We start from the raw sequence: 13,514 nt of genomic DNA, 5'->3' as shown, positions 1-13,514 counted from the left end.
TTGGAATGGGTCCCTTGACTCTGTTGTAGCTGTAGTGCAGACAGTGCCTAAGTCAATCTGCACAGGGCTGAAAGGGCAGCAGTCAGTGGCAAAGCTAAAAGTAGAAATTTGGGTGGGCTCCAGCTTAGGGTGGACAGGCAATGACAAGAGGTTTGACATCACAGCAAATCATTTGCATTGCATATTGTTATATTATACATTATTGTCTATTTTATTGCATCTATTTGAATACTTGATTGTAGGGGTAGATAACTTGGTGCACAGAGGGGATTTGAGTACTGGGAGCCTGGGGGGCTGGACTGGCCAGTGAAGAGAGGGTGATCCCCACCGCCTGATGGGAAGCACAGGTTAAGCTGGGTCAGGCGGGCCAGGTGAAGCCTGCATGGGACCTGGCTCTTGGCACAGTAGTCTGGGGCTGGGAGACATTTTGAGTGCTGGACATAGGTACCGGCACGGCCTGCTGGGCTACTCTGCTCCCTGCTGGTCATAACATTCGGCAGATGGGCCGAGAGCCACCTGTTATTTAGCCAGGGGTTCCTGATCCACAACCATGCAGATATTGGCTTCTGCATTTGCACAGATTTGGGTGGGGCTGAGTGCTAATTCTGTCTATGCCCCTGATGGCAGTGAGGAAGGCTGAAAGGTCTGTGCTGTCTTCCATTTCTGAAGAGCCCCATACAATGACAGGTTAATGCATGTTTCTTTTTGATTCCCTGGGGAGTCTCACGAAATCGCTGAGTCCCTCAGATCAGGCACTGTACACTTTTCCTCCAACTACACTGTATATTTTTGGAATGAAACTTGACTGTTCCGTACATGCGAATGTCCGTTTGCCGTTAGCTGATAAAAACATTATAATAAAACCCCTCTCTGTTATTTCCTCCTCTTGACGCTCTTGGTAATAGCAGAATTACTATAAAGATACTGGAAATACCATCCATAAAAAAGATATAAAAAGATTAACAGAGCTTCTGTGGGCTCATTATATTTATAACTTCATTTTATAGGCTTAAAAAGCAACTTCACAAATAAAGCTGACAATTAGCTAAACTCTTCAATGGTGGTAATTACTGGACATGATAATCTATTTGCTAGCAAACAGCTATTTTCATGTAAATCATGATGCAGTAAGACCAGAAGTTTTCATATCAGTGGTACATTAGAAGTGATTTTTTTTCTTTTTATGCTAGTGAGATAGACTCTGTTTACTGAAGGTTTTTATATATGCCAGCCTTGTAGACTTTGGCTGCCTTTTGCAGGGAGTTTCTGTAGAGATTATTATTATGCTGCTAATTTGAGTGTGTTATATTCAGATGCCCAGAGCAGATGAACTGTTTAACCATTTGAGAAGGTTAAGTCATTTATGTCCACAAGAACCTAATTAATTGGACAGAGTAAAATCATTAATGCTGCATGGTTATGGTACCTGCAAGCCATGAATCCAACTTCAAAAACTAAGGTTTTGGGGTTTTATTAGCGACCTCTATCACAGATTGTTCTGAATGACAAATTTCAAATCTGGATCTGAATTTCTGCAAGATTTAGCTCAGATGAGAGCTTTTTGTTCAGGCCCTTTTCTAGTCTAAATAACTCAAGGCAGCTTTGCTCTGTAATTAATTGTATAGGGATTAGAACGACCAAAGAAAGTCACATCCTGAATGTTGCATAGATCCCTGTACATGCGAGCTGCAAGGAGCCAAAAGCCCACTGGAAGCCTATTTAAAAATGTGGTTGAGATTTTCAAAAGCGCTTAAGGGAGTTTGGCACCCAGTGCTCATTGACTTTCAATATGAGTTTGGTATCTAACAACCTTTGGGACTTTCAAAAGTCCCACCTACGTTATTAACTTGTTCGAACAAAGCATATAAAGCAATGTCTGAATAGGCAGAGGAGCTGTAAAAACCAAAACCAAAATTGCATTGCATAAATATGGTTCTGCAGTTTACTAAATTAAATTAAACCACTCTTTTATTATAAGATAATATACCAAAGACTGTGACAGACAGATAACCCCTTTGCAAATCAGAACATAGGCATGACAAATAGTATTAGAAACTTAGAAGAAGATGGGGAGGACTTAGATACACCAATGCTCTGCAGACTTAGGAAATGGATTGTGGGGTATGTTCCCACCAGATGGTATGATATATAAATTAACAGATACATCCCAATAGATTATCTCTGTTCAGTGCTGTAGAGGAAGGCTAATCCCTACCCGTTTTACTATCCTATAGTGGTCACTCCATTAGGGGAATTCCTTCTTGAAACGTAGCAATCAGTTACACATCATGCTTATGAGCAGAACCGCCATAGAGAAGAACAAGCTATTGCCTACATTATGGAATCCTCCAGCTAATCAAAACAACATGCTACATTAGGATAATGTGAAGAAAGGGGCAAAATGATAGCAGAAGGGAACGTGTCTTGCAGGGAAGGCATTGGAAAACACATAAAACCATCCACATCTTACAAACATGGGTCACTCTCAGTGACATTCTAGATGGGCTATTGGTCTGTACTGGTATGGCAAATTGTACTGATATCATGCTGATTCTGTATCGTGTAGATGTAACATATAGAGATTCATTCTGTTCCATCCCAGCCTTACTGCAAGTGGAGAATCAAAGCGACATTGAAAGCATAATGGGCCAGATCCTGAGGAGGTGTAAATTGGCCTTGGTTTATTAAAGTCAGTGGAGTGACTCCAGTTCACACCAACTGAGGACCTGGCCCAAGGTATCTATCATTGTCTCTCTGTGGTGCTACATCTAAGCCACAGCTCTTGAGAATTCAGTTGCTACTTTCCCTTAATGAGGCAAAACACAGAAAAGCTAGTCATTAACTATGGAGACAGCCAGTTTCTTAGGGATCATTGTTATGACTGTAACGAACAGTGTATGAAAAAGCATTACACTTGTTTTTGCCTTTCATAAAAAAAATTAACCTCTGTGACACTTCCTGAGATTTCCTTGTAAATTGACTGGTAAGTGCCAGTCACTTCCTGGCAGTGAACAATCAATCTGCTACCAATCTGTGTGCAAAACACCCTCGCTGCATTTATGGCTTGTGGTTTGTCACTTATGGTAATTGTCTATCTTTTTTCTAAACCTGTCAATAGGAAGTCAAGGTGTATGGCAAAGGGAATCCAATTAAAGTTGTAGCTGTGGACTGTGGGTTAAAGAACAACGCTATCCGTTTGCTAGTAAAGGTAAGTCAGTGTTCTGTATCTTTTCTCCTCCAGGGAGCTTCTTTTGCAGCATTGCTTTAGTACAAGACAGGCTGATAGTTTAACTGTATCTGTTCCAGGGAGCATGCTCCTCATTCTTACTGAACCTTCTATTCGAAAAATTGGTAGGGATCCATCCCACCCACCTGAATGTTTCCATTTCATTATAAGTGCAACCCTTGTTAGATGATTCCCCATGGGGCGAGTCATGCTTTGAACTTTATAGATGGTCCCTAAAGCTAACCTGATGGTAAAGAATAGGCACAAGGCAGCCACTGTGTGTGAATTCCATGAGAAGATGTATTGGCTGGAGACTGAGATGGTTTCATTGAGGGACTCACGTGTGAGCTAAAGAGACTGCAAGGGATATGTCGCTACCTGCCTAATAGCAACCAAGGAAGAATCAGCTCTGCATTGCAAAAAATGATTTAAAGTAGGAAACTCGGCACTAGTGCTTTTTTTCCTGGAAGGCTTTCTCATAATTGAGATATCAGCCTTTATGCCATACTAGCCCTTTGTCTTGTTTCTCAGCAGAAGGCACGAAGATGGTGGCCTTCCATTCTCGGAAGGAACTGGGGTTCCTGATGTCCAAAATTATTCTCTGCTAATGCAAACATTAAGGCTGTAACAGAAAGCATGCTTTGCGTTGCATCATGCAGCCATTTTTTGTTACAGTTCGCACCTAATATTTGATAGTCTCATGACTGTTTCCCCCATTTTAAATGATTGGTCCAAAAGAAACCGTTTGAACTTCACAGAGGGTGTAGCAAGAGGTCGGTGAAGCTAAGGAGAGAAGGAGGGAGCATTTCCAGTGGAAAAAGTTTTAGCAGTGTGGCACTAGGGAAAGTCAGCCCAACAAAAGCCATCTACAGTTGCCTAAGCAGCACAAATCCAAGATCGAATTGTAACAGATCCCTGCACTGTTTTCTCTGGATGACATGCACAACCGATGTGTGGTTGAAGAGAAGTCCCTTGCCCTAGTATTAACGGAAGGAGTGTGGCTGAGCAGTTAAAGCAGAAAACTGTAGGACAAGTAGGGTGACCAGATGTTCCGATTTTATAGGGACAGTCTGGATTTTTGGGTCTTTTTCTTATAGAGGCTACTGTTATCCCTCACCCCCGTCCCGATTTTTCACACTTGCTGTCTGGACACCCTAACAACAAGACTTCTGGGTTTTATTCCTGGTATTGCCACTTGCACGCTGGGTAGCCTTGGGCAAGTAACTCTGATCACAATTCAGCAAAACACTAAACGTGCTTCACTTGAAGCTCCAGTGTCGGTCCATCACCTGGGAACCAAGAAAAGTCAATGGGACTATTCACAGACGTAAAGTGAAGCCTGTGCCTAAGGACCAGATCCTTAACAAGACTTCAGTGGGAGTTAGGCACCTAAATACCTTTGAGCATCTGTGCCCAAGTTACTTACTTAGGCTTGCAAGGATTAGCTTTTTATCAGTAAATGTCTATTTCACCATACGTACGCAAACTGACAAAAAAGATTTCCAGAGATAATAATCGACATTTCCAGCTAGGCAAAGAAAGAGAAATGCAGCTTGAGAACTTATTAGGGTTTGGTTTTAAGGATATTTATTTTGTCTGTGTTGACATGTGATGTTGACTATTTGTGTTTTAATGGTTATAAAACATTATCCTTTTGAATTTCAGCAGCTACCATCATTAAATAATTGTCTGATTCCTCTCCATTTCCTGAACCTCACATAATTCCTACAAATGTGAATCTTTAAATTGATAAAAATAAAAAAATGCTTAAAAAGAAACATCTATACTATCCATCAAAATGATTACAAAACTGAATTTTGCCAAGCCTATCTCTACTGAATCAGGGTCTAACCTGCCTCCTTTCAGTAAAGAGCTAGGACCCTGTGCCTTTAGGTTAATAGGTTTCACAGGCTATTTGTGCTGTCACTGTGAAGACTTTAATGTGGTGAACAGCTCAGCAACCACTATGAAGTCCTAGGTGGTCACAGGCTCGTTACATTGTTAAATACATCCCTAAAATAGAGATTTACCAAGGGGAGTCTACATATTGGCATTCAGGGCTGGCTGTGGTAGAATATGTCTGCTGGGATGTAAGGGAGCAGTTAGAATGAACTCACCCTGTAAGAGGCTAAGTTGACTTAAAGCATTTTCTTCCTTCCTCTTTTGCTTCTCTGCCAGCGAGGTGCGGAGGTGCATTTGGTCCCATGGAATCATGATTTCACTGGGATGGAGTACGATGGGCTTTTTCTTTCTGGCGGCCCTGGAGATCCAATGCAGGCACAGGAGCTGATTCAGAATCTTCAGAAGGTACAGTGTGTGCACGGGGGTTGCTTGCTGGTGATGACTGATGGTTCCTTTAAGTGGACTCGGTCTTTTCTGATCAGATCATGTATTTGAAAAATGAATGATCATGGAGCTAACGAGTCGTGTGCCCAAGTTCACTTCGGTCATTTTGCTAGTAGTATATATCCCTGTCTTGTGTCTATTTAGACTGTTAGCTCTGGGACAAGGATCTGCCTAGTCATAGGCCAGGTCTACACTGCGACTTTAAATCGGTTTAATGGCCGATATACCGATTTAACGCTGTATCCGTTCACACGACGTCGTCATTAATATCGAGTTAAACGGCTCCTTAAATCGATTTGGGAGACTCCTCCCAAACGAGAGGAGACCGCTAATTCGATAGTGATAACTCGATTAGGGTTCATGTGGACGGAATACGACGTTATTGGCCTCCGGGCGGCTCCAGAGTGCAGCACTGACCGCTCTGGACAGCCAATCTGAACTCGATGCCGCGGCAGGTAAAACAGAAAGCCCGCGAACTTTTGAATTACATTTCCTGCTTGTTGCCCAGCTGGAGCTCTGATCAGCACGGTGGCAATGCAGTTTGAAATCGAAAAAGAGCTCCAGCATAGACCGTACGGGAGATACTAGCGTCTGATCGCTGTATGGGGAGACAAATCTGTTGTATGCAGCTCGTTACAGAACACGAATGCCAAAGCGTTTGAATAAAACTCCAGATACACAGCGCTGTGTGACAAGCGTAACGGGAAGCCAGAGACTCAAATGGACGCTCATGAAGGGAGGAGGGTACTGAGGACTCCAGCTAACCCACAGTCCACAGCAGTCTTCTGAAATTATTTGCATTCCTGGCTGAGCTCCCAATGTCTGTAGGTTCAAACACAGTGTCTGGCGTGGTTCGGAACAGCTCCTCAGTTTATTCCCCCCACCACCACGTGAAAAAAAAAGGAAAGATTGCTGTGCGATGCGTTGCTCAATGCACTCCGGAAAGGCGCCAAAGGGTTGTCTTGCTGCCTGTCACAAAGGAGGGGTTGAGGCTGTCACCCAGCACCACCCGGCGGCAGGTTTCTGCCCCATCAGGACCTGTGCTCTCAACACGGAAGTGGGAACTATGGGAAGTCTGAGGAACAGCTACCCACAGTGCACCGCTCCTGAAACTCGTGTTAGCTTTGGACCATGGACGCAAACAATCGATTTCGGGATCCCACTGTGGACGCGCTAAACCGATTTTATTAGATCTGTTTTGTAATATCGGTTTAAGCTAATTCGAAATAATCGTGCAGTGTAGACTTACCCATAGGGTTGTAAAGCCTTTAGCACAGTTATGGGTGCTGAAGGAGAATCACTGTTAATATCACCATCATACTGGTGGTGTCTCACAGCACGCGCTAATGAGTCAGTGCAGATCTGTGTTGAAGTGAAGCAAGGCAAACATGCATGTTATGGAGCAGTATGGTTGTCCTGGGAAATATGTCTGTCTCTTCTAAATTATGTAACTTACACATGGCTGGTGCTTCTCAGTTCCAGTGCTGTGCGATACCACTGCTCATTCCCTATGGCCCAGCCCTGGAAAGCAGGCTGAGTCATGGCTCTGGCACTGGGGTTTTCCTTTGGAGCAAAGGAGAGAAGGGATCACACCTGCACAGGCTGTAGAGAGGCTGCAGAGCTTCTGCTTGGCTGTGGCTTCCCCTGCCCTGAGACTGTGGTTGCTTCTGGGAGCATGTGCCCTTGCTTATCAGGGAGCAATCTCAGCAGATCTGCAGAGTCATGCATCCACGACTCGTAGTCATAGAGTGTAAGGTTAGAAGGGACCACCAGATCATCTAGTTTGACCTCCTGTATGTCATAGGCCACCAACAGCGTCCCACACCCCCGCGCTAAACCCAACAACTGGAATTAGCCCATGGTATGACAGCCTACAGGAAAGTAGACTGTTTTGCGCCACAGGCAGAGAATAGGAGGAATCAAAGTGCGCCACTGCCCTAGGCCCCCATAACATCAGGGAAGTGATTAAGTCAGATATACCCACGTACTTTTGGCAAGTGGCCCACACCACATGCTGCAAATGAAGCCAAGAAACCTCCAAGGTCACTACCACTTTGACCAGGGGGAAGTTCCTTCCTGACCCCCACATATTGCAATGAGTTCAACTTGTTCTCCCATCAGTCCTGCCCCACCCCACAGGACACTTCTGTGAGCTGTGCTGTGCACCGAACAAAGACACTCACTGAGTGGCCTCCCTAGATCTTGCCCAGCAGAACCACACCAGTTCCACTGTGTGGAGTGACCTCAAAACACCCGGAGGAGGGATGTGGTGGTGGATGGAGCATCGGCCCCTAGCTGTGCATGTGTGCTGGGCACCCTGAATTTCTTCCTGGGCATTAGCACTGTATAAGAAACACTACCCTGGCAGCAAAGGGACTAGCTCATTTTTGTATGGAAACTGTCAAGACAAATTAAATACTAATTGAAAACATTGCATTTAAATGCATAAAGAATATGCACTAGTTTGCGTTATTGCTGAATTTGGAGATTCACTGTTCCCGTGGATCTCACAGTCGGGTTAATGAAAATTATTTCCACCTAGGTCTTGAAGAGTGATTGCAAGGAGCCGTTGTTTGGAGTCAGCATGGGGAATCTGATAACTGGAATAGCAGCTGGAGCTACATCCTACAAGATGCCCATGGCCAACAGGTATGATGATGCTGGTGCTTTACAGAATCTGAACACATGCTCTTGGAACTTCAAAGAGCCCAATACATCAACATTTTGCCGCCCCCTCTCCAATGCCCAAGATGCCAGATGAGTTGGGGACCTGCACATGCTGCTGCATATCTCTCTCTCTTCCCATAGGTCACATCACAACATGACCTAAGGGGTAGAGTGAACACCATGGATGCAGAATGCACATCCTTCTCCTTGGGTCAAGCATGGCGAGCAACCAGCAATGTTCATTTGTGCACTATGCCCACTGCTGGCCACTAATTAACATCTCCACCAGAGCCCCTTCCATCTTTGTAGCTCAGGTCCAAAGGACACTGCTTTAATCCTCCCTGCTAAATAACTCACTAGGAGAAACCGTGAATTTACATATAGCAGCCCAACTGTGGCATCTTTACACTGGGTATTGTGTGCCCTAGAGATCAGAGCTGGAGCAGGTATGACCACCTTCAAAGATAACATTGGTACATCTTTCTTTGCTGCTCCTGCTGGAAGTTGATTGCATCTGCAATGGGATTTCTCCTCAGTGTATTGCTCAGATTACAGATCTGACCCTAGATGGATGATGAGATTTTACCATTGACAGATACATTTGGCTTGTTGTAAATCACGATGCTCCTTTAGATACTGTCTTCTATGCACTGTCTCTCTCCTAGCCTGCACGCTGATATGATTCCATCAGAACCTGGACAGCAGGAACTTTATTTATTTGTTCCAGCAGTTGACCTTGTTCCCCTAAATAAATGGTTCATTTCAAGGCAGGTTAGAAAGCATTTGTATTAGTTCAGGGGTTCTCAAACTAAGGGTCAGGACCCCTCAGGGGGTCACGAGGTTATTACATGGGGAGTCACGAGCTGTCAGCCTTCACCCCACACCTTGCTTTGCATCCAGCATTTACAATGGTATTAAATATATAAGAAAGTGTTTTTAATTGATAAGGGGGGGGGGCACACTCAGAGGCTTGGTATATGGAAGGGGTCACCAGTACAAAAGTTTGAGAACTACTGGATGAGTTGGTCCAATCCTGCTAAAGAATATCATGGTATGAATTTGATTTCTTTATCACTGTGGTTGTGATACTGACTATAGAAATTGAATAGCTGGTATTGAGTAGCCATAATACCCTCCCCCAGCCAGACTTTCTAAATTAATTTGTGTGGGGGAGATAAAATATCTGTGACTTTGGTCAGTATGCAGGTACGTAATTAGAATGGTCAGCACTTTGCTTTTGCTAACTGCCTGGCATTACTGTGATATTCTCCTCCTGCCCTTGATTCCCTTCATCACCAACCTCTCTGTCTCTGTCCTTTCCCCCTCTCTTTTCTCAGAGGTCAGAATCAGCCAGTTGTGAACCTGTCGAACGGACAAGCTTTCATTACCGCACAGAACCACGGCTATGCACTTCACAGCAACACCCTTCCTGCTGGCTGGAAACCTCTTTTTGTGAATGTCAATGATCAAACAAATGAGGTAAACACACTCTCTCCAGATACCTGCTCAGGCAATGGGTGAGTCGGGGAAGACGGTCATTTATTTCACTCACATGCCTCACTCAAGCTTGCCTTATCTGCAGGAACTGCATTGCGGATTACCATCATGACCAGTTGTTCCCTAAGAAACATTTTCTCTGTTCCATTATCTGATAATTACCTTTATTTGGTGGCACTGCTTTGTCAGCCGAATCAATTACTGTGACTGCCGGGTGACCACTTGGTCAGCTAAGCAAGCTGCAGAATCAGTGCAATGATCCCTTGCCACCTCTAGAGGAGCTGATAACAAACAGCTCTTGGAGGCTCTTGTAAGAAATGTCTCCCTCCCCGCCACTGCCTCCACCTACGATGATTTCCGTGCCTTTAATGAAAATCACCCGCTCTCGAGACTGCTAAACCTACATTGCCATATTGTTGTTTATCACAGTGACGCTTCGAGGCAGAATCCTCACCAGAGCCCCAGTGTGCTGTTCAGACACAATCTCTGCCCCAACGAGATTACAGCTTTGATAGACAAAGGGTGGGATGGGAAGCAGCGGCACAGAGAGAAATGACTTGTCCTGGGTCACACAGTGAATCTGTGGACAAACAGAAATAGGAACCAGGCCTCCTGAGTCCCAGACCTATCCACTAACCAAGGCTGCTTTCTGTAAGCCTGGGTTATCCTTGAGACTCATAGAAACGCTGCTTAAGAGTATCTGTTTGGAAAAAAAAATTCCCGTGGGTGGACACCTTGTATTAGCTCTTCGCTCCCACCCCACATCAAACTTGACAGGTTGGAAACTGCTGTACTGTACTGGTGTGTACTCAAAATTCTCTTCTGGAAGATACATTTAGCAGAAGTTTGTTTGCCAGCTGGTGTTGGCTACGGTTCTGAGTAGAGCTGGACAATTGGGAGGGGGGGGGGCGAAATTCCCCACCACTGTTTGTTTCAGTGTTGAAATTAGTTAGCTTTGGTCTCTGTAGACGTGCGGACTCACCCCTGCGGCACCTCCTGCTGGTCTGTTCCAGGAATTAGCTCATTCCAGCTCCAGAGCGCCCGCTGCAGGTCGGTGACAGGCTGCATCTTGGCCCCCATGTCCCTCCCAGGACCCGGTGCCCCTTTATCTGGGGTGCTGCCCCCTGGCAGTAGCCCTTTTCTCTTTGGGTCTCCTCTCCCCAGGGAACCCCCACCCACTATCCCCCCCTTCACCTCAGTATCAGGCTACTGCCAGTCCTCATCTAGCCCCCGCACCCTGGGGCAGACTGCAGTATCAGCCTACTCATCATTGGCAAGGTTGGGTTTGGACCTGCTGCCTTGGCCTACCCCTGAGCTGCCCTCTGCAACCCCCAGTACCTGTTGAGCTTGTGCTAGACCGCAGCCTGGGCCTTTCCAGGCTGGAGCTCCCCAGCCTTTCCCCAGCCCTGCTCCACTCAGGTACCCTGTTGCTAGCTCCCTGCAGCCAGGACCTTCTCCCTCTGCAGGAAGAGAGAGACTGACCTTTCTGGCTTCCCTGGCCTTCTTATAACGCCCTGTTGCTCAGTTTGGGGGTGGCCCCAGCTGCAGCCATTTCCCCCAATCAGCCAGCATTTTACCTTGCCCAGCCCCAGCCCTCTGCAGGGCTTTTCTAACCTCTTCCAGGCTGGAGCGGGTGGTCACCCCACTACAGTCTCATTCACACATCCTGTTTTATGTTCACTTTATATGAAGATTGGAGCAGTTGGCTGGCAAAAATATTTGTGGAAAGCAAAATTCAGAGTCAGATGAGCAAGAATGATTTCCCGGGCTGGGTCATCTGTGAGGGGTGAACTTACAACCTCTGCATCTAAAACACATGAGACTCTGTTGCTTGATCTAAAGGACCAGGTAGAGATTGTTACTACCTCTGTTATGCTGGAGGTAGTAGCAGACTCATAAATGGCTATACATGGTGTAGCCACTAGAGGGGGACAAAGAGCCACATTATGTTATCCCGCCTTTTGAAAATATTCACAGAAACTGAATTTGATAACCACACATGTAAATCATAGATTATTAAGGTTGGAAGGGACCTCATGAGATCATCTAGTCCAACCCCCTGCTCAAAGCTATTAAGGTTGGAAGGGACCTCATGAGATCATCTAGTCCAACCCCCTGCTCAAAGCAGGACTAATCCTCAAATGGGCCCCCTCAAGGATTGAGCTCACAACCCTGGTTTAGCAGGCCAATGCTCAAACCACTGAGCTATCCCTCCCCCACTGAGCTATTCAGGGAAGAGAAATGATACCATGTAACCGAACTGACCAGTCCCAGCTGAGCAAACCAATGCAGATACCAAATATTGATAATCAAGCCATGGAGTAAAAATTTGGAAATGATATATGTAGAATAAATAAAAATAACTAATACATTAAGGGAAACTGTAGCCAACTCATGGTATTCTGTGACCAGAAGTAGGGCATAGCTTGCACAATAATTAACTAATTGTGAATTCTTCATTTTATGGTAGCTGTATGAAGGCCTCCGGCCAACAGCCCATCTCTCTCCTCCACACCCCCACCACCATCCCATGCTCTCTCCCATTGTCTCCCTCTGCTCTCAACCACATCACTCATCCCTGCTCCTACCCAGCGAACCTACGCTGAGGCCTATTTTGGCCCTTCCTCAGGGGAGTGAAGGTAGAGCCTGCACTGGACCCTCTTAGAGTCCAGGGCTTCTCATCTTCCACCTGACATGGTTACCTTCTCATGATGCAGCAATGACTCCTTCAGGCCTCTCTCATTCGTTGTCCCAGGGCCAAGCTGCAGCCTATGTCATGCCATTCATGGGAGAGGTCTGGTGCCTCCTGCTGCAGCTTGCTTGGAACTGCCAGCAGCTGCCGAAAACCCAGCTCAGGCAACTGTCCAGCTCTCCTTAGCTTGGCAGAGTGTTCCCACTTGTCATCTCCTGACAGTGGCCCTTGGAAGACACAACCTGTGCCCGCTGCTGCAGCATCCATAATTTGCCTCATGATGTTGAATTAAAGACACTGTGCCATGTCCATCCCTAGAATAATGAAACTACCGACGTCGGTGGAGTTAGAGCAGGAATGTATTTGGCCCAGTGTTTTCAGCAGCACTGATATGAAATCAGAGCAGAAGAAGCAGTCATTCTACTTCAGCCCTCTCCAGGGTGACTCTTTACTGCTGTGTGTCCCCTCCTCCTAGCCTATTCCGATGTATACCCCCGCTCCACCACCTGCTCCAGTGTTGCATCTGGAAGGAGACTAGCATATCTTCTCTGGTAAGAGCTTGGCAATCAATAGCGCTGTTCAAAGCATTTGCTATTCAGCAGTGCACAATCTAGTAGGTTACATGGGTAGTGTATTGCCAGTAAAAGGTGAATGGCTCAATGCTTTAGTGGAGAAAACACTCTGTGAAGACCTGGAATGAAACAAGTTTCAACTCAAAGGCCCCTAAACGCATACCGGTCCCTTGCCCTTCAATGCCTACAGGGTTGCAAGCAGTAGCCTTCCTCTATCCCCCTCATTACCAGGATGTTGTCTAAGGCAATCTCTTTTATCCCACAGGGAATTATGCACGAGACCAAACCAATTTTCACAACACAGTTTAACCCGGAGGCCAGTGCGGGGCCAACAGATACAGAGGTACTGTACAGGGATTGATTCAGGTTTGCTTTGGGGGTGGCTGAAGGAATGCATGTAGAGTATAGAGCATCTAATGGAGGAGCCCTGAAAATCTTGATGCAGTGACATTCCTAGGGCCTGTTTTCAGAAATGTCAGGACCCTAACCAAGATCCCAGTCTCACATAGACTTG

At 45.8% G+C, this 13,514-nt stretch overlaps 1 protein-coding gene across 1 annotated transcript in view; it reads left to right on the top strand.

Moving 5' to 3' along the window:
* Nucleotides 1–13,514, top strand: part of CPS1 (carbamoyl-phosphate synthase 1) — a 127,894-nt gene that overhangs the window by 28,392 nt on the left and 85,988 nt on the right. The window contains exons 7-11 of the mRNA XM_032765033.2: nt 3,119–3,208; nt 5,405–5,533; nt 8,115–8,221; nt 9,577–9,718; nt 13,266–13,343. Coding sequence (XP_032620924.1) covers nt 3,119–3,208; nt 5,405–5,533; nt 8,115–8,221; nt 9,577–9,718; nt 13,266–13,343 — 546 coding nt within the window. The remainder of the gene's footprint in view (nt 1–3,118; nt 3,209–5,404; nt 5,534–8,114; nt 8,222–9,576; nt 9,719–13,265; nt 13,344–13,514) is intronic.

The sequence above is a fragment of the Chelonoidis abingdonii genome, chromosome 10, assembly GCF_003597395.2.
Source record: "Chelonoidis abingdonii isolate Lonesome George chromosome 10, CheloAbing_2.0, whole genome shotgun sequence".
Classification (NCBI taxonomy): domain Eukaryota; kingdom Metazoa; phylum Chordata; order Testudines; family Testudinidae; genus Chelonoidis; species Chelonoidis abingdonii.
This window is presented reverse-complemented; position numbering and strand designations above follow the sequence as displayed.